Below are 24,059 nucleotides of genomic sequence, written 5' to 3'. Positions count from 1 at the left end.
TTTCTGCTGTAAAGGTAGTGTCATCTGCATATCTGAGGTTATTGATATTTCTCCCAGCAGTCTTGATTCTAGCTTGAGCTTCATCCATCCCTGCATTTCGCATGATGTACTCTGCATAGAAGTTAAGTAGGGTGACAATACACAGCCTGATGTACTCCTTTCCCAATTTTGAACCAGTCCTTTGCTCCTTGTCTTGTTCAAAGTGTTGCTTCTTGACCTACATACAAATTTCTTAGGAGGCAGGTAAGGTGGTCTGGTATTTCCTTCCCTTCAACAAGTTTCCACAGTTTGTTGTGATCCACACAGTCAAAGGCTTTAAGTGTAGTCAATGAAGCAAAAGTAGATGTTTTTCTGGAATTTCCTTGCTTTTTCTGTGATCCAGTAAATGTTGACTATTCGATCTCTGGTTCCTCTGCCTTTGCTAAATCCAGCTTGTGCATCTGGAAGTTATCAGTTCATGTACTGTTGGAGCATAGCTTGAAGGATTTTGAGCATTACTTTGCTAGTGTGTGAAATGAGTGCAATTGTGGAGTAGTTTGAGCATTCTTTGGCATTGCCCTTCTTTGGGATTGGAATGAAAACTGACTTTTTCCAGTCCTGTAGCCATTGCCAAGTTTTCCAAATTTGCTGGCATGCTGGGTGTAGCACTTTAACAGTATCATCTTTTAGGATTTGAAATAGCTTAACTGGAATTTCACCATCTCCACTAGCTTTGTTCATAGCAATGCTTCTTAAGGCTCAATTGACTTCACATTCCAGGATGTCTGGCTCTAAGCGAATAATCACATTGCTCTCTTGTAGTGTTTGGTTCCTTAATAGTTCTCCCCTCTCAGGTTTGCTCACATTATGCACCCTCCTAGCAGGTGAATCTCTAGCACACTCTTTCTTTCCCTAACAAAGTGTGGCACTGTGGAGGGACTGAGAGAGCAGTTTTTATTAATTTTCATTTTTAATTAGCATAACGGTTGTTATGTAGGGAACTGGTGCTTCCAAATTACTTGACTGTGATTAGAAGCAGTTGATTTACCTAAGTAGTTTTAAACCTGTTTCCAACAAATTCCATGCATTATTTATTAATCTAGTAAATACATTTTTTTTACTTCCTAGATAATATAAAAGAAAATTCTACCTGTTCCAAAGGCAAATTATATTTTGTTACTGCTGTTGTCCTTGAATGCCTGAGACCCCACAGTAACATGATTGCACAGGAAACAGTTCAGTAAAGAGCCAGTGTTTGTTGGGCCCTTTTAAAGTACCAGGCTCTCTCCCAGGTGCTTTGTGTATGTTAAATGTAATGATTCTATAAAGTAGATGCTCTCTGATACCCTTTTTACATATGAGAAAATTGAGACTCAGGGATGCTAAGCAGTTTGTCTGAGCTCACAAAGCTGCTATGTGAAGAAGCTGAAATTCAAACCTAGGTGGTACTGGCTCCTTAGCTTAATAGGAAATATATATGTGTGTAGTTATGACTTATGCATTGACTAAGTATTTATTGAGCACACAATAGATACCGCACAGAGATAAATAAGACTCATCCTGCTTTAGGATGGTCTGGTATCAGCAGAATGATTGTAAACTGATAAATTATAGTGCACTGAAATAGATATTAGCATTTAGGCAGGAACAAAGTACTGTGGGAGAGAATTAGCATATTTTTTCCAAAGGATAAATATAATACTTTTTATACTTGCCACTTTTCTTCAGGAAAAAAGAATACATTTAGGAAGGATATTAACCTGTTTGAGAAAAGGAAAGGATCAGAGAGTCATAAAGTGTGTTTGTTTGTTTGTTTTCCTGAATATATCCTGTAATTTCTGTGGGGATATTCTTCTTAATTAAACATTGAATCCATATGCCTTTTTTAAGTGACCAAAAATACTGACTAGGGGCAAAAATACTATACCAAGGCAATATTATAGGAATTCCCTCACCTACCCAGACCTCTCTCCTGGAGTAACATAGTAAAGGAACTGTTAAAGAGGACATTTACTATTTGATGTAGTTATATTCAAGGGAACCATGCCTAGACACTAATCTTCACATCAGTGACTGGCTGGCTGTGTCAGAGTTTTATGATGTCGCGCGTTCCTAGGCCATACTGCTGTGGATCTTGATATGGCAAGTCTAGGATACAGCCTAGGCCTCTGTATTTTATAAGTGCTTAAATTGATTTCTGTGTACATTCAAGTTCAAGAACAACTGATCTGAAAATACCCGTGAGGAGAGCCACTGATACGATATTTACTTTTTATTATCTTGCTCAAGGTTATGGATTAGTCAGTAAGAGTCTAGTCTCTGGAAACAGATCTCAGTTAAGTTCCATCTGTTTCACTGACTAGCTGGGGACCTGGGACAAGCTTCTTAAGCTCTGTATTGCCTTTCTTATAGTGTTATTATAAGGATTAGATATAATGCACACAAAGCAGCTAGCAGTACCTTGCACTGAGTAAGTGCTCAATGAATGTTAGAATACACACACACACACACACACACACACAGGCACACACACACATACCCATGTTTATTATGTATAAATGATCATTTCATTTCAAATGAGATAATTGTCTACAATTACCATTGCAGGAAAGAAGTGGGTCTGTCTTTGGCTATAGAGGCCTTTTCAATGTTGAGAATTATAATCCACTAATAGTGAGCACGTAGTTTCATAGTGCTTCTTCACTAGCCAACTTAATATGCTTTAGAGCTGGGACTTGACACATCCTATACTTGTCATTAATTCCTGTCCTTCACATCCTATAAAAACTGACCCACCACAATCTAAATTAGTTAATCTTGAAAAGCAGAAGGAGATTGTTAAAAGAGCTGTCATCAAAGATGAGTTCTAATCCAGCATTGCAGCTGCTGGTGCTGTTGCTGCTAAGTCTTTTCAGTCGTGTCCGACTCTGTGTGACCCCAGAGATGGCAGCCTACCAGGCTCCCCTGTCCCTGGGATTCTCCAGGCAAGAACACGAGTGGGTTGCCATTTCCTTCTCCAGTGCATGAAAGTGAAAAGTGAAAGTGAAGTCGCTCAGTTGTGTCCGACTCTTAGCGACCCCATGGACTGCAGGCAAGTGTACAGTAGTGGGTTGCCATTGCCTTCTCCAAGCATTGCAGCTAACAAATTTATAAAATGGACCAGGTCACAGCCACTCTTAAGTCTTTATTTTCGTATGTATTAAGATGCAAGGAGACAAATGAGGTGGTTTCTAAGGGCCTTTATAGCTAGAAGGTTCTGAGTTTCTGACATGCTTAATTGTACCCAAATATCATAACCCAATCTTGATATCATTTCTTTCTTGATGACATCATTGGGCCTTTAATCCAAAAGAGTGGCTGATGTATTTAGGAGCCTAAGCGGAAGAAGCACAAACTGGAATCAAGATTGCCGGGAGAAATATCAATAACCTCAGATATGCAGATGACACCACCCTTATGGCAGAAAGTGAAGAGGAGCTAAAAAAGCCTCTTGATGAAAGTGAAAGAGGAGAGTGAAAACGTTGGCTTAAAGCTCAACATTCAGAAAACTAAGATCATGGTATCCGGTCCCATCACTTCATGGGAAATAGATGGGGAAACAGCGTAAACAGTGTCAGACTTTATTTTTTGGGGCTTCAAAATAACTGCAGATGGTGACTGCAGCTATGAAATTAAAAGACGCTTACTCCTTGGAAGAAAAATTATGACCAACCTAGATAGCATATTAAAAAGCAGAGACATTACTTTGCCAACAAAGATCCGTGTAGTCAAGGCTATGGTTTTTCCAGTGGTCATGTATGGATGTCAGAGTTGGACTGTGAAGAAAGCTGAGCACCGAAGAATTGATGTTTCTGCACTGTGGTGTTGGAGAAGACTCTTGAGAGTCCCTTGGACTGCAAGGAGATCCAACCAGTCCATTCTAAAGGAGATCAGCCCTGGGTGTTCTTTGGAAGGAATGATGCTAAAGCTGAAACTCCAGTACTTTGGCCATCTCATACGAAGAGTTGACTCATTGGAAAAGACCCTGATGCTGGGAGGAATTGGGGGCAGGAGGAGAAGGGGACGACCGAGGATGAGATGGCTGGATGGCATCACAGACTCGATGGACGTGAGTCTGAGTGAACTCCGGGAGTTGGTGATGGGTAGGGAGGCCTGGCGTACTGCGATTCATGTAGTCGCAAAGAGTCGGAAATGACTGAGTGACTGAACTGAACTGAAACATGAGCTTGGCTCTAGATATTCCTATGGTAACTGAGAGGTATAGCCAACTCTTGGTTATCCAACAAAGTGTTTAAACAGCTTATCAGGAAGCTGGGTCAGGATTGTGTCCGTGTAATCCTCACAGAGAAAGAACTCTATGGAGTCCTGGGTGCCGCTCATTTGGCAGTTGATTGTGCTCAGATAATGAGGTACCTTTCCAGGCAGGCATCTCTTCCACTGGAGGTCTGAGATCAAAATTTAGCAGCTAGTTTCTCTATAGCAGGGAAGAGAGAGTACCTATCATGAGCAAGAATGCAATGTAATCCAAAGCTGCCTCTTTTTAAGATTCTTAATCAGTCAGGACACTGAGGATACCAAGAAATAGCAGCCATTTTGATAACTCACAATGTGTGGAAATAAAAACTAGTGACCATGTTGAAAAGTTGGTTCATTCACCATCTACTGATTTGTTAAACTTCAATCAGATTAACTTTAAAGCTTTCCAGAGCTTTCTACTACTGCATGAGATTACTAATGAAACAAGTATGCATCTCGTTACTTACTGAGCTAATTTTTCTCACATTCCTGAATGAAAATATATTCTTTTATATATTAACATTATAGAAGATCCAGTTCTTAAGCCTTTGGAAATGGTAATAGAACCATTTGAACTCTCCTTTTCATATTGATTTCTCCGTGTACTTTCTAAAATGTTAGCAAGGTAAAGAAGTATTTTCAAGATGGGAATGTCCATCCCTCCTTGTGCACTTCAATTCAGTGAAGGCCGATGTCCAGACTAGGTGCTTCTGTGGTGTAGGTAATATTTTGGGGGGCTTTTCTCTTTTTGGACCACTTCTCTTTGGTCTGAATATTTCCTGGTTACCTAGTTTACCCCATGCCTTCCTCACCACCCCTCACCTCCTTCATGACTTACATCTTTTATCAGATGTCTGTTGGAAAGCTTTGTTAACTTAATCCATTCTAATGGCTTCTTCAGATTGCAGTAGGTACAACAGAACTCTTAAAGCAGGAGGATGAAATCTAAAATTGCAAATTTTTTTTTAGAAAGTATGGAAAGCTCTTAATGGAGGAGGGGATTCGACTTTAGAATCAGAAGTTTTCCTAGGTTTCCTCAAATCACATAAGGGCTACATTTTCATCCTATGTGAAAAGCTAGTGCTACGGGTTTTCAGTGACTTCTCAAACTGGGATAATTTTTATAAAGGACAATTCCTGAATCACAGGAGGGGGTGTGTGTCTGTGTATCTGTGTGTGTGTGTGTGTGTATAAAATATCTGTGATAGACAGCTTAACTGTTTTACAAATAAACTATCATATTTCAAAATGTGTTTTAAATACTTAGCTTGAAATAAGGCTTAGTTTCATTAAGAGTGAGAAAGATACAAAGTCAAAAGTAGGACTAAATGATAAACTGTCAGGGCTGGGGAAACCTATTGACGGGTGTCTGTTCATCAGCATGTGTATCCTAACACAGCAGATAGCTTGACCTTTTCTTAATTCATGGAACAGGAACTCCGTTGAAAGGTTGTCTGCTTTTTTGTTCTTACTTTAAAAGGGAAAGAAAGGAGAGAAAACTGCCTTATTCTTATTAAGAAGTTATACTGATGGACGAAAAGCACTTCAGAGATAAATTATAGATTAAGAAGATAAACATATGCCCTCAAAAATATTAATAAAGTAGACAAAGCCAGTGGAAAAGGAGAGACACCCAGAACAGTCTTCTAGATGCAGATTTTCTGAAAACAATTTAAACAACAAAGTTAACAAGTGTTTGAAATGATACATTCTATAAAGATGCTTATATTTCTTCAAGTCTCTGAGTGACCTCTTGGTTTCTATTATACTGCTTAATCATATAATGAATATTATTTTTAACATAGCATTTTTAATAGTGGAAATGTTGAAGCGTGACACTCTGACCAGATCCCATGTGGATTCTGTGCCCTGGTGGGGAAGACAGTGAAAGGTACATTCAGACCAAGAGACCCCTTAACTCTGCTGAGCGCCCCCCCCCCCCCAAATCAGAGTCACTATCTGAGCCAAAGATAGAGCATTCAGACAAAAAAGAAATTCTGGATTCAAAGAACCTTGGAGTCTGCTTTTTATCAATTGCTAAGTGTGTGGTGGAGAGCAGATGGCACTAGTGGTAAAGAACCTGCCTACCAGTGCCGGTGCAGGAGATGTAAGAAACATGGTTTGATCCCTGGGTGGGGAAGATCCCCTGGAGAAGGAAATGGCAACCCTCTCCAGTGTTCTTGCCTGGAAAATCTTTGGACAGAGGAGCCTGGCAGGCTACAATCCTTGGCATCACAGAGTTGGACATGACTGAAGTGACTTAGTATGCAACCACGCACGCATGGTGGAGAACAGGGTTGAGGGTAAGTGAGGTAGCCTTGCCAGTTCTGCAGGGTGGAGTATGAAACTCCCGCCATAGTTCTCTTAGCCATCCACTATGGTGAGAGGCTTAATGCTCCACGTATTAATCCCACAGCCCTCCTGGGGCAACTCTAAAATGTAGGCAGAGTGCCTACCCGGGGATAATGAGCATCTAAAGGTCTGACCTAGAATTTCCAACCTTATTAAATGAAAGCAAATAGGACAAAAGCCAAAAAGAAGTCTGGAGACTAATCATCTGGCCTAGAAAACAGGTGAACCATTGTTTTAAAACATAGAACTTGTTAGTTTTAATATTAAGAAAGAAATTAGGTAAGGGTACGAGCAAACAAATCATCCAGTTTTCCTTTTAAAGGGCAATTCCATGCATTAACAGTTCACCTTGGGGCAAATTACAAAGAAATTTCAAGTACACTGAAAGAATACTGTACAAAGCTGTCAAAGTTTTCCCCTGTGCATGTTCTTCCAAAGAACTTAGTAGAGTAAGTCAGTCAGTCAGTTCAGTCGCTCAGTCGTGTCCAACTCTTGGCAACCCCATGAATTGCAGCATGCCAGGCCTCCCGGTCCATCACCAACTCCCAGAGTTCACTCAGACTCATGTCCATCGAGTTGGTGATGCCATCCAGCCATCTCATCCTCTGTCGTCCCCTTCTCCTCCTGCCCCCAATCCCTCCCAGCATCAGAGTCTTTTTCCAAAGAGTCAACTCTTTGCATGAGGTGGCCAAAGTACTGGAGTTTCAGCCTTAGCATCATTCCTTCCAAAGAAATCCCAGGGCTGATCTTCTTCAGAATGGACTGGTTGGATCTCCTTGCAGTCCAAGGGACTCTCAAGAGTCTTCTACAACACCGCAGTTCAAAAGCATCAGTTCTTTGGCGCTCAGCTTTCTTCACAGTCCAACTCTCACATCCATACATGACCACTGGAAAAACCATAGCCTTGACGGACCTTCGTTGGCAAAGTAATGTCTCTGCTTTTGAATATACTATCTAGGTTGGTCATAACTTTTCTTCCAAGGAGTAAGCATCTTTTAATTTCATGTCTGTAGTCACTATCTGCAGTGATTTAGGAGCCAAAAAAAATAATAAAGTCTGACACTGTTTTCACTGTTTCCCCATTGTTTTCCCATGAAGTAATGGGACTAGATGCCATGATCTTCATTTTCTGAATGTTGAACTTTAAACCAACTTTTTCACTCTCCTCTTTCACTTTCATCGAGAGGCTTTTGAGTTCCTCTTCACTTTCTGCCATAAGGGTGGTGTCATCTGCATATCTGAGGTTATTGATATTTCTCCCGGCAATCTTGATTCCAGCTTGTGTTTCTTTCAGTCCAGTGTTTCTCATGATGTACTCTGCATAGAAGTTAAATAAGCAGGGTGACAATATACAGCCTTGACGTACTCCTTTTCCTATTTGGAACCAGTCTGTTGTTCCATGTCCAGTTCTAACTGTTGCTTCCTGACCTACATATAGGTTTCTCAAGAGGCAGGTCAGTTGGTCTGGTATTCCCATCTTTCAGATTTTTCCAGAGTTTATTGTGATCCACACATTCAAAGGCTTTGGCATAGTCAATAAAGCAGAAATAGATGTTTTTCTGGAACTCTCTTGCTTTTTTGATGATCCAGCGGATGTTGGCAATTTGATCTCTGGTTCCTCTGCCTTTTCTAAAACCAGCTTAAACATCTGGAAGTTTCACAGTTCACGTATTGCTGAATCCTCGCTTGGAGAATTTTGAGCATTACTTTACTAGCGTGTGAGATGAGTGCTATTGTGTGATAGTTTGAGCATTCTTTGGCATTGCCTTTCTTTGGGATTGGAATGAAAACTGACCTTTTCTAGTCCTGTGGCCACTGCTGAGTTTTCCAAATTTGCTGGCATATTGAGTGCAGCACTTTCACAGCATCATCTTTCAGGATTTGAAATAGCTCAAGTGGAATGCCATCACCTCCACTAGCTTTGTTCATAGTGATGCTTTCTAAGGCCCACTTGACTTCACATTCCAAAATATCTGGCTCTAGGTGAGTGATCACACCATCATGATTATCTGGGTCGTGAAGATCTTTTTTGTACAGTTCTACTGTGTATTCCTGCCACCTCTTCTTAATATCTTCTGCTTCTATTAGGTCCATACCATTTCTGTGCTTTATCAAGCCCATCTTGGCATGAAATGTTCCCTTGGTATCTCTCATTATCTTGAAGAGATTGCTAGTCTTTCCCATTCTTTTGTTTTCCTCTATTTCTTTGCATTGTTCGCTGAGGAAGGCTTTCTTATCTCTCTGTGCTATTCTTTGGAACTCTGCATTCAGATGCTTATATCTTTCCTTTTCTCCTTTGCTTTTCACTTTTCTTGTTTTCACAGCTCTTTGTAAGGCCTCCTCAGACAGCCATTTTGCTTTTTTGCATTTCTTTTCCATGGGGATGGTCTTGATCCCTGTCTCTTGTACAGTATCACCAACCTCTGTCCATAGTTCATCAGGCACTCTATCTAGCAGATCTAGGCCCTTAAATAAAGAGTACTAGTAGAGTATAAGTAGTGAAATAAATTCTTGGTAAACATCGGTTGAATGACCAAGTCAATGACTGAGCGAATAGTTAAATGAACAAATTAATCAATGAATAAGCCTATTTTCCTAGGCTTCAGCCACAGATAAAAATTCACTCTGCTCAAACAGCTATTTATAACCCCTGCTCTCTAGTTAGTCCAGACTTGGCAAAGGAGTGGTTGTATAAGTTGCCTCCAGGGCTCTCCACAGTCATTTCTTAAGTCCTTTAGTTTCTGCCTGGCTCTCAGACAGATGACTGAAGGCTACCGATGACATTGTTTAATTCAAAGCTTTTTTTTTTTTTAACCTCAGTCCACGTCCACCTTGCTGAAGCAAATGAAAGAATGGAACACAATTTCTTAAATCTTCAAATATGTATGGTAGTTGTAATTATGAATCTCAAGATATAACTGGTGTGCTTAAGATGAAAATTATTTTGGGGCAACTCTGTAATATTCATTTGAGTCTCCCTTCTGCTTGGGTTGTGAAAATGTAACCTAAACCGGTTTTGGGGTGGCCTTTTCTGCCACTTCAGTGCCGCTCTTCAGTGTTCTGGCAGTATTAAGCCCGTCTTCATCCCTACCTGTCACATCACACACATTTCTTTGAGCTTTACCTGGGAAATAAGTCAAAAAATGCCTTTGCACTTTGATCCTATAAGATAGACGTTATGTCATCTGCCCTGGGGGTCAGCTGAGAGGAAAGGACTGTCTCTTCTTCTGAGAGTTCTATGATGTCTGATTATAATTTTCTTCTGTTTTATTTCTCCCTAATCCTTTGTAGCTTAGTAGGTAAAGAATCTGCCTGCAATGCAGGAGACTCAGGTTCAATTTCTGAGTCGGGAAGATCCCCTGGAGAAGGAAATGGCAATCCACTCCAGTATTCTTGCCTGGAGAATCTTATGGATAGAGGAGCCTGGCAGGCTATAGTCCATTGGGTCACAAGAGTTGGACACAACTTAGCGACTAAACCATCAGTACCAACCTAGAGATACTTTCAAAGCTCTGGGAGAAGCCTCTTGGTGTTTACTTGTAGTAAACTTACTTACCCCAACTGTTGTCTATGCCATTATGTTCAAAAGAGTATTTTGAGATTCAAAAGGTAAGAGTTAATTTTTGTTCTGTTTTCTGTCATATCATATCTGTTTTACAGGTATGTGTGCATGTCTGATTTTATCCTTAGTACATTTCTCTAAAGTAAAATTCTTTATTTATAAAGGGTTTTATCCACTGCATAACAGTGCCTAGCAAGAAAACCGTACTAGTTTTTGTCACAATATTACCAGTGTATGAGTACCTTTTCCCTACATCCTTGCCAATACACCATATTTTAAAATACATCTTTACCATTTTTAAATTCAAAACAAAATAGTTTTTCATCTGCATTTGTTTGATTATGTGGGAGGTTGGGCATTTTTTTCATAGGTTTATTGACCATTTTAAAAAATTATTTGTCCAAGGGTTCACTTGCCCGTTTTGCTTAGATCTTTATTGACTTGTAAGAGCTCTTCCGTTGGTTCATTGAAAAAGTAAGAGAATTCCAGAAAAACACCTAGTTCTGCTTTATTGACTATGCCAAAGCCTTTGACTATGTGGATCACAACAAACTGAAAAAATTTTTAAGTGGTGGAAATACCAGACTATCTTGCCTGCCTCCTGAGAAGTCTGTACACACATCAAGAAGCAACACTTAGAACCAGACATGGAGCAATGAATTGGTTCCAGATTGGGAAAGGAGTACATCAAGGCTGTATATCGTCACCCTGTTTATTTAACTTACATGCAGAGTGCATCGTGCAAAATGCGAGGCTGAATGTAGCACATGCTGGAATCAAGATCGCTGGGAGAAATATCCATCACCTCAGATATGCAGATGACACCACCCTTATGGCAGAAAGTGAAGAGGAACTAAAGAGCCTCTTGATGAAAGTGAAAGAGGAGAGTGCAAAAGCTGGCTTAAAACTCAACATTCAAAAAAACTAAGATCATAGCCTCCAGTCACATCACTTGATGACAAATGGATGGGGAAACAGTGGGAACAGTGACAGACTTTATTTTCTTGGGCTCCCAAATCACTGCAGATGGTGACTGCAGCCATGAAATTAAAAGGTACTTGCTTCTTGGAAGAAAACTATGACCAACCTAGACAGCATATTAAAAAGCAAAGACATTACTTTGCCAACAAAGATCCATCTAGTCAAAGGTATGGTTTTTCCACTAGTCATGTATGGATGTGAGAGTTGGACTGTGAAGAAAGCTGAGCACCGAAGAATTGATGCTTTTGAACTGTGGTGTTGGAGAAGACTCTTGAGAGTCCCTTGGACTGCAAGGACATCCAACCAGTCCATTCTAAAGGAGATCAGTCCTGGGTGTTCATTGGTGATGCTGAAGCTGAAACTCCAATACTTTGGCCACCTCATGCAAAGAGTTGACTCATTGGAAAAGACTCTGATGCTGGGAGGGATTGGGGGCAGGAGGAGAAGGGGACGACAGAGGATGAGATGGCTGGATGGCATCACTGCTCGATGGACGTGAGTGAGTGAACTCCGGGAGTTGGTGATGGACAGGGAGGCCTGGCGTGCTGCAATTCATGGGGTCTCAAAGAGTCGGACACAACTGAGCAACTGAACTGAACTGATAGTGTGTGAGACATAGAAACTTACATTTTTTAAAAAAACTTTATATTTTATATTGAAATATAGCCAATTAAAAATGTGGTAATTTCAGGTGCACAGCAGACACAGGCGTACATATACACATATCTATTCACCCTCAGACTCCTCTCCCATCCAGGCAGCCACATAACATTGAGCAGAGTTCTCTGTGCTGTATAATAGGTCCTTGTTGGTTATCGATTTTAAATATAGCACTGTGCACATGTTGACCTTAAACTCCCTAACTATCCCTTCCTCCCACAAGTCCCCCCTGGTAACCATAAGTTTGTTCTCTTCAGTCTAAAAACTTCCAATTTTTAAATCTGATTTTGTGGCTGGTGTCTTTTTTGGTATTTTTACTTAAGAATTACTTTTACATTGAAGATGATGAACACTGACCTATGCTTTATTTTAGTTGTTTCATGGTTTTATTTTTACATTGAAATTGTTAATCACTCTGCTATATGTAGCATAGACTGTGAGACTGGAATCCACATTATTTTGTACCATTTAAGTATCTGCTCCAGCATCGTTATTTAACAATCCTTTCTTCCTTGAGTCTGAACTTAACATTTATCATGTAACTTATGTTTTATGTGGTGGATCTGCTTCTAGATTCTGTCTTGTTCTCCTCTTACTACATCAATAAGACACTACTTTAAGCATTGTAGATTCTTTTTAAGTGCTGATACCAGATAGGAATTCTTTTTTTTTTTTATCCCCCTTCATTGTTCCTTTTAAACTTTTGTTAAGGTTACTGGACCAGTGCAATTACTCTGCCAGGTGAAATTTAGAAATCCTAAATGTTAGTGTTATCTTTTCGGCCTTCGTTTTTCCTCCTCCTCCTGTCTTGAACCTCCATGCCATCCATCCTGTATCCGAGTGCAGCTAACCTGCTCGTGGTTCAACTACAAATGCACTAAACGATAACACTGAGGGCCATAGCTTTAAATTTCCAGTTGTTAGAGGCTGAACTCTTTAATACTCATTTTGCATTTAGCTCCAGAGAAAAGAACATGGAAGCTCTCCCCTTATGAGATATCATTGTCGTTTCAGAGTGTGGAAGGAGAACACCATGAAAAAGCTGTAGAACTGCTTAAGGCTGCTAAGGACAGCGTCAAGCTGGTGGTGCGATACACCCCGAAAGTCCTAGAAGAAATGGAGGCTCGCTTTGAAAAGCTACGGACAGCCCGGCGTCGGCAACAGCAGCAGTTGCTAATTCAGCAGCAACAGCAGCAGCAGCAGCAACAAACACAGCAAAACCACATGTCATAGGTAAGAGGTGCCCTCTACACAAGGAAAGCCCCATACACATGTAAGTTTGGTTTTTTAAAAAAGTATAGTTTCTTAGACAGTTGGAATGTAATCATTAGATTTAATAATGCAAACAAAATCAATCACACAAAAAACTGTGACCTCAGAAAACTGTTACTGAGACAGTTGCTTATATTGTTTCATTTAGCCAAATTCCATGGAAATGTATGCTATTTTGAAAAAATTATATACTTGAGGAGGGCCAGGTATGAAGGCAATGGCACCCCACTCCAGTACTCTTACCTGGAAAATCCCATGGATGGAGGAGCCTGGTGGGCTGCAGTCCATGGGGTGGCTAGGAGTCGATACGACTAAGTGACTTCACTTTTACTTTTCACTTTCACGCATTGGAGAAGGAAATGGCAACCCACTCCATTGTTCTTGCCTGGAGAATCCCAGGGACGGGGGAGCCTGGTGAGCTGCCGTCTCTGGGGTCGCACAGAGTCGGACACGACTGAGGCGACTTAGCAGAAGTAGCAGCAGCCAAATTCCCTGGAAACGTACGCTATTTTGAAAAAATTATATACTTGAGGAGGGCCAGGTATGGACTATATGATGCGTTTGTGCGGATTACAGAAGGGCAGGCATCTGTGCAGACACTCATCTGCACATGGTTTCATGACAAGAGGGCTCCATTCCAGCCCCGCTTACCTCCCTGGCCAATTGCCTTTGCACAGTATACAAAGTAAACAACCATACAGTGCTAACCCTGGGGAGATCCCCTTTACAATACTGAAACCGTTTACCAGAAGACTGCTCCAGTGAAGAGGACGAAACAGAGACCTGCCAGTGTTAATGCTCTGAGACTTTGCAGTTCTCTTTGGGTCTTCACTTGAAATGTGTCTCAGGTATACCTGTCTTTCTAAATGCCACTTTGTGACAAGGGTAAGTCAGGTTTTGTTTCATGTTTTTAGAAAATTTCAAAAAAAAAAAAAAAAAGAGAGAGAAAAAATTTCAGGAAAATTGGTTAAGAGTAAGAGTCACCATCTCTGAAGTGCCTGCTGTGTGCTAGGCCCTTCTCACGTGTTATCCCTAATCCTCAAAAAACCCTTCACAGCAAGTATCACTGAAACACCATTTTTCAGATGAATGATATGAAGCTGCAATAGTTTCAATGGATTCCCCACAGCCACACTTACAAGTAGCAAAGAATTATTTCTCCTTCTTACTCTACCAAGTAATTCTTCTGCTAACATTAGGAATTCTGGAGTTACATACATTTTCCTTGCTATCTTTTGGAAGAGACACTTTGCATCTTTGATACCTCTGTACTATAATATCTGCAAATGTGTATTTAAAATGAGGTTCAAACATTCTTGGGAAGATGACAGTGGGTAATGGTGGTTTTAACCCATTCAGTATCAGATTACTATTTGCACAATGAGAAACACTGGATATGAGAAGAAATTTTCAATTTTTGGTGACATTCATGAAAAGAAGCTACATGAGAAAGTTAAATAGAGTATGGGACTTGTTCTCAGAGGGTCCTGGGAATTCAGCTATCTTTCTTTTATAACCTGCTAGTTTTATTACAGATACCATAGTTTGGTGTCTTTGTCTGAAATTACATTCCATTCCAAAAACTACATTTATTCAACAATAAATATCTATTTGTTACTGGGAAGGGCCAGGCACTATTTAATGGGCTTTGGAGGCAGCGTGAACAAATCACAGTCCTTGCTATCCAGGTGCTTACATTATGGTTGGAGGGGATAGTTAATTAACAAGTAGGTAAAAAATATCCTATTGAGACCAGCACTTGGTAGAATCAAAGTAGCGTGTTTTAATAGAGACTGGCCAGGTGATGACTTTCTGGGAGGTGATCAGGCAAGACCTCTCCAAGGAGGTGACACTGAGGCTGAGGTTGAATGACAAGGAGAAGCCAGGAAACAGGCATCAAAAGAGAAGGAAATAGGCCAGTGCACTAGCTCTGTGGCAGATACGAGGCTATTTGATGTTTGAGGAATAGAAAGAAATCAGAGGTAGTGAAGTGATAAAGAGTGAGGAGGACGGTGAGACAGACAGAGGCCAGGCCACGGAGAGCTTTCCAAACCACTGAGGGAAGTTGGATTTTATTGCAGTGGAAACCACTGAAGGTTTTTAAACAAAAGAGTGACATAATTTACGTGTTAAAAGAGATCACTCTGGGTGCTATAGGGAGAATAGATTATTGCAGGATAAGAGTGAAAGTAGAGACAGTTAGGATACTATTATATAATAGGCGAGAGATATAATGGTTTGGACTGGGGTGGTGGAATGATTTGGATGCATATAGACAAGTCATTCTGTCCATATCCTCCTCCTCCTCTAATCCATTTCAAACACAAAGGTACTGAACATTTGTGCTTCCAGAATCCTTTCAAATGTCTTTTTGCTAATAATAACAATTCACTATTCTTCAGCCAAACATTGGCATTCTTTCCCTGAACTCATTTTTTCTTCCATTCTCAATAATACAGACTTGTAGCAATTCTCCTAACTGTTTTACTGCACTGGCCCTTAGTAAAATTGTTTAAAAGTGTTTTGAAAGAAGTATGTGCCGTTCAGACTTCTAAGATCTTACTAAAAGCTTCCTCTTATGCTCATTCAGTCATCTTTGGAAGTATACAGCTTGCCCATAAATACTGATGGACCATTTCTTTGTCCCCTCGGTGTTCATGAAGTCACTTGAGAATTTCCTACTGTCTCATTATCAAAGACTAACAGTTTTAATAAAAAGCATTTAAAACCATGTTTTTTTGTTACACAGGATAGAGTAAAGTTCTATTTAAGTGGACATGAAATTTATATTTATGCCTGCCAAGGTAGCACTTGCAATACATGATATAATGGCCCCTTGAAATGAAGCTAGTGTCCATTTCAAGGACAAGCAAAGTACAACTAAGTCATATCATCCATGGATTTTATGGTGGATTCAGTCAAAGAGACTTACATTGGCTCTTATTCAACTTTTAATTAATTACCTTTTTAGGGATTAAATGGGATTTGTTACGCTTGCTAACTCATACTCTGGTTGCTTTTGAGAAGAGATCTGAAACTGTTTACTTTGAATAGATTGCTAATTTTTTTTTTTTAATTTTGACAAGTCAAGCAAAGACCAGGTAAAGCAAAATTACTTGTCAGATACTATCTTATCACATGAAATATAATTTCTATATATTAGAAATAATATTTTTATATGAGATGGTAGAAGTTATGAAATAACTAGCAATAGTCAGTGGTGCACACAGATGGAAAATAGGTTTAATGTAAGTAGTGTGTGGACAATGTGTCTTATGTCTACTTTTAATTTTAAATTCCCCTGAAGTACATTTCAGTTGTCTTTTCCCTAACTTCCATCTTTGTTTATCTGGAAGAATAGATTACATTTTCTAAAATGTAGTAAGTATGATCACTTTATATTATAGAAACCTGTGAATATAGGATTTTTTTTAAAAAATACTATAATCACTTTTTTGAGGAACAGTATTATATTTCTTTAAGCATTTTTTTTAATTGAAGTGTGGTTGACTTTGATTATTAGTCTCAAGCAAACAACATAGTGATTTAACATTTATAATACATGACAAATTGATCATCACAATAAGTCTAGTTACCACCCGTCACCATACAGAGTTATTATAGTACTATTGACTGTGTTTCCTATGCTGTACATTATATCCCATGGTTTATTTATTTTATAACTGAAAGTTTGTACCTGTTAATCCATTTCACCTATTTTGCTTTCCATCCCATAAGCATCTCATTTTTAAAAATGTGAATCTATGTAAATCCATATTTCACTCAGATTCTCAGATTTCCAAAGAATGAAAGTGAGAAGAACAGAGAAATTCTTTTTGAGATGTCAGCATTCTGAGGAAGTCAAGACCAAAAGCTTGTTTAATTTCTCTGACCTTCTGTTGGCAGATCCAGAGTTCAGTTACATTCAAATACAGGCTGCCTCTTAGCAAATCTGTTAACACGCAGCAGCTGACCATTGGCAGCAGCCTCACTGACTCTTTGACCTCCTGCTCTCAGGCCCCCACTCCCCTTATTGTACCCACGACATCCTGTTCTGCACCTTCCTCTGCCACAGTCACGGGCCTTGTGGTCCGATCCTGGGAACCACTGCCAGAACTGCCAGCCCACTTCTTGAGAGGTCCCAAAGGATGACTCTGATAAAAACTGAATTTAAAAAAAAAAAAAAAACTGAATTTAAGGAACCCAGACTCATCAAGCAGAAAACTGAACCAGAAAATAATCATAATGCTGAATGAAATTTGTTAAGGAATCAGGGTACACCAAGAACTTTTCTGAATGTTTCATTTATGTAAAATTACTTAACCCTTACAATAATCCTTTGAGTATTAGGTACTATTTTAAAGAAGGAAACTGAGTCATGTAGGATTTTTTTTAAAGTCTACTGATTTCACAGCTAGGAAGTTATAGGGCCGTGATTCAAATTCAGAGATATGGGCTACAAAGCCTCTTTGTTTTCACAACTGTGCTGCTCTGCCTCTTTATTCAGTGGCACCTGCCCTTACGTGTCCGGTCCCTCATCGTAGACACGTTTGCATGAGCTTTCCAGGAATTCAGTCTCACACTGCTCCAAGCTGGCATTAACCCTCACCAATTGCCTCTAAAACAGTGCCTTATGCCTCAAAGTCCTTCATCATCACAGGTCTGTTAGTTTCCTATTGCTGCCCCCCAAATTACTACACATTTAATGGCTTAAAACAGGGGTCCCCAACCCCTGAGCTGTGGACCAGTACCGGTCCAGGGCCTGATAGGAACCAGGCCACACAGCAGGAGGTAAGCAGTGGGGTGAGTAAGGGAAGCTTCATCTGCTGCTCCCCATAGTTCCCCATCACTCACATCACCACCTGAACCACTTCCCACCCCCATGTGTGGAAAAGCTGTCTTCCGTGAAACTGGTTCCCGGTGCCAGAAATGTTGGGGACCACTGGCTTTAAAGAATACAAATTAGTTTTCTAGCAGTATATAAGACAGAAGCCCAGCACAGTCTCACTGGGCTTTCAGGGACTCCAGGGAAGATCCATTTCCTTGCCTTTTCCAGTTTCCAGGGGCTGCCTGCACTCTTTACCTCCTGGTTCCGTTCCCCATCCTCCAAACCAACAGTGACAGGCGAGTCCTCACATTGCACCCACTCTCACCTCTGCTTCTACCATCACCTCCCCTTCCCTGGCTCTTCTCTCTTTCTTCCACTTCTAATTACAAGGTATGGATCCACCTGGACAGTTCAGGACACTCTCCCTATTTTAACATCAACTGTCTAGCAACCTTACTTCCATCTACAACTTTAATTTCCCTCTACCATGGAATCTTAACACATTCACAGGTTCTGGGGATTTGAACATCAACATATTTCAGAGGTCATTATTCTGCTGACTATAATGGCTCATTCAAAAATTGGAAAGCAATTTGATCAATAAAATTTAAACTGTGTGGGAAAGCCTTTTTTTTTTTTTAAGAATCATTAATCTGTTCAATTATAAATCAGGGGAATGAGGGAAACAGAGCACATTTGGTGCAGGTGGTTCTTCCCAGTGGGTATTTCCGTTACGCACCCTTCGGAGGCCCAATGTTCTCTCAGCTGCTGGCATATCCCATGGGCCTGCTTCCCCTCTGGGTAGATGAAGAGACCCAAGCCTCTTACTAAAATTCACCTGCTGAGTCCCATTCCCTTGGGACATGTAACTCTACGATAAGTTAAGTAATTAAAAACTCAATCATTTGGTAGCTCTGTCACTTGGAAGCTAAGGCACTCAGAGGAAGTTATTCAATGTAAGATTCATTAAAATGGCCTCTTATGGAAACTAAGAAAAAATACTCAAAACTTAAAATATGTGGCAGTTGATGAGCACTCAAGAGTAACAGTAGTAGTGTTAGTATAATAGTCACAATATTAATGGCAGATATTTTAATACAATATCTTGTTAAGTGATTCCTGAAGAAGTACAGGGGCCTCATGCCTGACTTTCACTTCCACCCTGTAGGCCCAGGGTGCTTTTGGGCATTTCTCTCTGGAAGGCTTTGAGCTGGACAGTGCTGATGCAGAGGAGGCAGACTGCAAACCTACACGCAGCGCACACTTTCACATCAACCCAACCAATTCCTTAATTTTTTGTTTTAATATGGTGTTCTACATTCATTGAAATAAAAATATCCACAGCTTTAAAAGCAAATGAAACCGCTGTTGTCTCTGAAAGAAATGACTCCATGACGGTGGGAAAGTGACAGGTCTGGGGAGTGTCTGGGGAGGCTGCTCCCCAGCTCTGACCACCTGGGGCATCTGCCTACTCTGCTCTGCCCTGTGTCGGGCTGACCTCATGGGAGAAGAAGCAGGCCTGCTGGCTGCGTCACAGAAGGGTGGGATCGGCCTGTCAGAGGGAGGCTGTGCTTGCACAAAGCTCAGCAGGGGTGCCACTCAGAGTCATAACACACAAAGCTGCTCTCTCCTTTGCCTTCGTGCAGAAAAACAGTCATCTGGAATTGAGAAGAAAAAATGTTTTACTTGTGAGATGTTTCCAAACTGATTTCTTTTTAATTTAATCTTAGGGAATAACTGTGTCTTTTCCATCCTCATGTGATAATTACTTCTTTGCAAACGTCAATTTTTTTTTTTTTTTTGCCTGTGGAAGACTGCATGAATGATGGCACCTAAAAGAATCCTCGCTGTTCTCATAAAGCAGGTGCTCCTTTGATATTTTTAGCATATTGTAGTTGACAAATGAATACTAATCACTGATTTCTCTTCACTCTCCCTCCACCCTTTCAGGTCCTTGACGCTCCTTGATCAAACACCCAATTGTCACAAGTTTGAAACCGTGCTTCAGAATCCCAGCACATAGTAAAGGAAAAGACAACACTAATTATACCTGTCAAGAAACTGTGAACACGTGGTGTATAACTTCTTTACCAAGACAGCTCGACACCTTGTTTCTCTGGGGCTGAACCCCCGCCACTCACGTGCTCTTTCCACAGGGGGACCTTCCGTTCACTGCAGTGAGATTCTCAATGTGTGAGGGGAGAGGTTTTCCAGTCTGCAGATGGAAACAGTACAAGAAGATTAAAGTCTGTGACTTTCACATAAATCACCAAGGCCAGGGTTAAGTGAATCTTGGGTCTGTAGCTTTTCCAGAGGTTAACAAATCCCTTATTAGACTATAGTTCAAACTGCATCAGTTCAAGGTTGTCGCTACTTAAAAGAAATCTACACATTGCCCCTCACCTAGACCTGTTCCGCATCTGTAACGCTGAGTTGTCCGAATGAGAATTCCAGTTAATTGCAAATTCAACCTCTGTTCCCTCCTGAAAATGGCAAGTTGTTATACTATATTTATACTCTATTCAGGTTCTAGAATCAGTTGGCTTTTTATTTTCCATTTCCATGAATTTTATTATGCATTAATAGTGAGGCAATTTCAGCTCAACTTTTAGTTCATTAGAAGCAAGGATAGAGAACTCTAGTACTGTTTGTTTTTTTCTTAATTTAAGTTTTGTATCCATTCTTATTAGTTATAATGGAATATAATGTTTATTTATTCCACAGAGTAAATATTATCAGAGTATATTTGCTACAAAATTAGGTCTTTTCTTACCAAGTGTTATGAATCTGGCAAGAGAATATAAACAAGGATAAACTGATCCTCATATAATATTTACATATAACCCTTCTTTAAATATTTTTTGTTAACTTTATATTTTTGACTGATAAACCGAAGAAATCTCAACTCTTTTTACCTACACTGATATTTTAAAGCCTAGGGCTTTACAAAATTAAATTATAGATGTGCATATATCTACAGAAATACATCATACAAAATCTAGATCAATTTTCTCAAATATAAAATGGATATTTTTGGCAATATAAGATCAAAGGTATAATTCCTTTTCAAATTAGGCATATAGAAACCAGTGATATTAATATTGTGAGTGAAAAGTTTCTGCTGCCTCCAGGGTGAAAATATACCTACTTCATTACACATGTTCATGTAGGTAAATGGACAGTGAGACATCTTTCAGAAAGTATCATATACTGGAAAATTATCTGTTAGAGGCATCTATACTGATCACAACTTTTAACTTATGAATCTAGGCACATAAGTCTGATTTTACTTTATGGCATTAGCAGGAAGCAATAATTATTTGGGCATTTAAATACCTTAGCCACACACGTACCTGAATAAAGAATAAATGTTCAGTTGAAACATTCTAGAGAGATCATTAAAACTGAGGGAAATATTTGAGTATTCCCTTTTCTCAAATGCAGCCATTGACTCCCCAAGAGACAATTAATTTCACATTTCAGATAGTCCCCCAAATTAGAAATTTAAGCAGCTCAGTTTAGGAACTGTTTTCTTGAAAATAAAACCAGTTGGAACCACCACACATGTTTCATTTTGCCCTTTCAGGTGGTCATTACAGTCAGTATCAAATTCTCCTATTCTTCATAGTCCATGACTCAGCAGAGGACAGACAGACAGGAACCCAGGAGGTGAGCCTATTTCAGCAGTGTCCTGCCCTGGTAACAGAGTCCCATCCCTGCACACATATCATTTTTTACTAGAGAGAATGGAGCTGGGGGGAGGGGGCGGGGTGCAAGGGTGAGGACCCTGAATGTTACGTAAAATAGGTTTACAGAACAGATAAGCATGACTAAAGGGAATGAATGGAGAATATGTGAGTAGAATTCAGTTTGAAAGAGGTAGTTCTCATTTTTATAAGAAAAATTTAATAAAACATATATTTTAGTTATCATTTAACAGAAAAATATTAAAGTTATTCAGGCTATGCCACATACTCTCATAAAGGGAAATCATTGCACCCTTATAATGAGGAAATGGTCATTTCAACACATCTCAGTGCATTGTATAAATTTGGAGCTTATGGTATATTTTCATTTAGCTGTAAGTGGTTGGTTAATATTATCATGTGTTTTCACATCAGCATAAATATTGTCATGGTGTTACAGAAGCAACTGTCAAATGAGCAGATAGCTTACATTGGTGTTTTTAGAAGTCTTTGTATTTTATGCTTCATTTGCATAATATTAAGTGCTAATAAATGTATGCCAAGTCATCTAAGTGAAAGGGTAGTCCATCACACCTAAGCCATCTAAGGGCAGATTACATGTCACATTGGTTCTGCTTACAAATGACCAGCCAAATGGCCAGTTTTCTTTAGTAAAATCTAGTTGTTGAAATGTAAGCCTTCCTGTGAAGGCTTCCTTTTGTTTACATCAAAAGTAGCCATCCCTAAGACTTAGAGAGGTCCCTTGTGGTTCCCTAAAGGTTCACTGAAGCCAGAGGGAAAAGGAAAAAATTACTACAACTTGTATTAATGCCTTTTATTGTTACTGATCACATTAGAGCCACTGAGATGTCCAAAGTCATATCAAAATAAAGACATAGGTTGCTCCTATATGAAGCTCAAACTTTAATATCATAAACAAATGACATATTAAAAGAGTGAAAATGTTTTGTAACTATTCATCAGTGATCCTTGTGAAATTTAGTGCTTTCCCTTCACCTGGTTGGTAGCCAGGTTTTTCTAAACTCTTTCCTGCTATGATTTTTGAAGGCAGAATACACAAAGCATAGTTCACTAAAAGAATCCTCAAACCTTTTCATTGAGGCTTTTACATTTTGATTCTGTTGCTATTTGAAATAGAACATCCACAGGGAGATAATGGGCTTAAATTACAATTGACTTTGGAAAGAATAACAGATTTTGTGCTTCCTCAATCATGTAATCAATAGGGAATTCTCTAGTTATGTGAACTACCACTATCTTTTAAGACAATGCTGAGATCTAAATGCAAAATCTATCATTCAGGAGATTTTTAAGAATTCAAGGCTGTCTCTGAGGAGCTTCGCTAGAGATGGATTACACCAATTTACAAATGCAGTTTTTAGCCGTGACAAATCAAAGTGATCTGATCTCAGTTCATTTTACTAAGCTGTGCCCATAGGACTCTGAGATATTGAGCCATTTTGTCTACATTATTTTTAACATCTGTAGGTATTTGTGGATGTGTGAATAATGTCTGAATTTCTCATCTTTTGGCTAGTTTGGATTTGTCATGAACAGAGCTTTTTAGTAAGACCAGCTTTCATAGCATCATGAAGTAGAAATCAATGCTTCAGAGATTCAGGGAGACCAACATAAGGGAAAATCTCCAAAACATGGGGCTAGTCTTGCCCATCTCATCCCTCTCTAGATTATAAAATCTCTGAGAAAGGGCTGTGACTGCCTTGTGGACTGTTGTCTCCTAGCATCTGGAAAAATGCCCAGCACAATAGAGGCACTCAGTTAATACTTATTGAATGAATAAACAATTACATAAATGAATGAAATTAAATAAATGAGTTTTACCTTCTGATAATTTGAAAAAATTCACCAATTTATTTTATACTGATGGGCATTATAATTTCTGAACTACATAATTAGAACCAGAATTGACTCTTCATACTTTTTAGATATATGAATTTGCAATCAGTCACTTCAAAGGGTTCAAGGCTTTGAGAACACTTAGATAGGCATGTTTGCATATTCAGAGTTTTTACAATGAATAAAACTCAGCCTTTCTTGTTATTTATGACAGCTCCCTGAGTTATGATCCATACATGGAACTCCATTTATAAACTTTGTAAAATATAATATTTTAATTTTTTTAAAAAATTTAAATTATCAAGCATATTATTAATAATATGTCCTTCAATGTTCATTAACAACTTTTCTCTAAGGCATTTCATTCTGATTAGAGACACTATCTCTAAATCTCCTGCTTTCAAAAAATCACTTTTCCTTTCTTATTTGATCCTTAGAATATATCTGAGCTAAAGATTAATCACATAGCAATTAAGACTTTTCCATGTGCTTATTCATCTAACAAACATTTATTGTGTACCTACTATATGCTAGGTTTTAGATGTAAAATGGCAAACAAGACAGA

General features: G+C 39.3%; 1 protein-coding gene across 2 annotated transcripts in view; it reads left to right on the top strand.

Moving 5' to 3' along the window:
* The window catches only part of LIN7A (lin-7 homolog A, crumbs cell polarity complex component), a 157,885-nt gene extending 135,699 nt beyond the window's left edge, over nucleotides 1-22,186 (top strand). The window contains exons 5-6 of one of the 2 annotated variants that reach the window (XM_069584125.1): nucleotides 12,845-13,063; nucleotides 19,881-22,186. In XM_069584125.1, the coding sequence (XP_069440226.1) occupies nucleotides 12,845-13,063 (219 nt within the window). In that variant the 3' untranslated portion in view covers nucleotides 19,881-22,186. The remainder of the gene's footprint in view (nucleotides 1-12,844; nucleotides 13,064-19,880) is intronic. The other variant, XM_069584126.1, reaches the window with a different exon arrangement.
* The last annotated feature ends 1,873 nt before the right edge of the window (nucleotides 22,187-24,059 follow it).

Source organism: Ovis canadensis, chromosome 3, assembly GCF_042477335.2.
Source record: "Ovis canadensis isolate MfBH-ARS-UI-01 breed Bighorn chromosome 3, ARS-UI_OviCan_v2, whole genome shotgun sequence".
Taxonomy (NCBI): Eukaryota; Metazoa; Chordata; class Mammalia; order Artiodactyla; family Bovidae; genus Ovis; species Ovis canadensis.
Note: the sequence above shows the minus strand (reverse complement) of the source record. Positions and strands in the feature narration are given on the sequence as shown.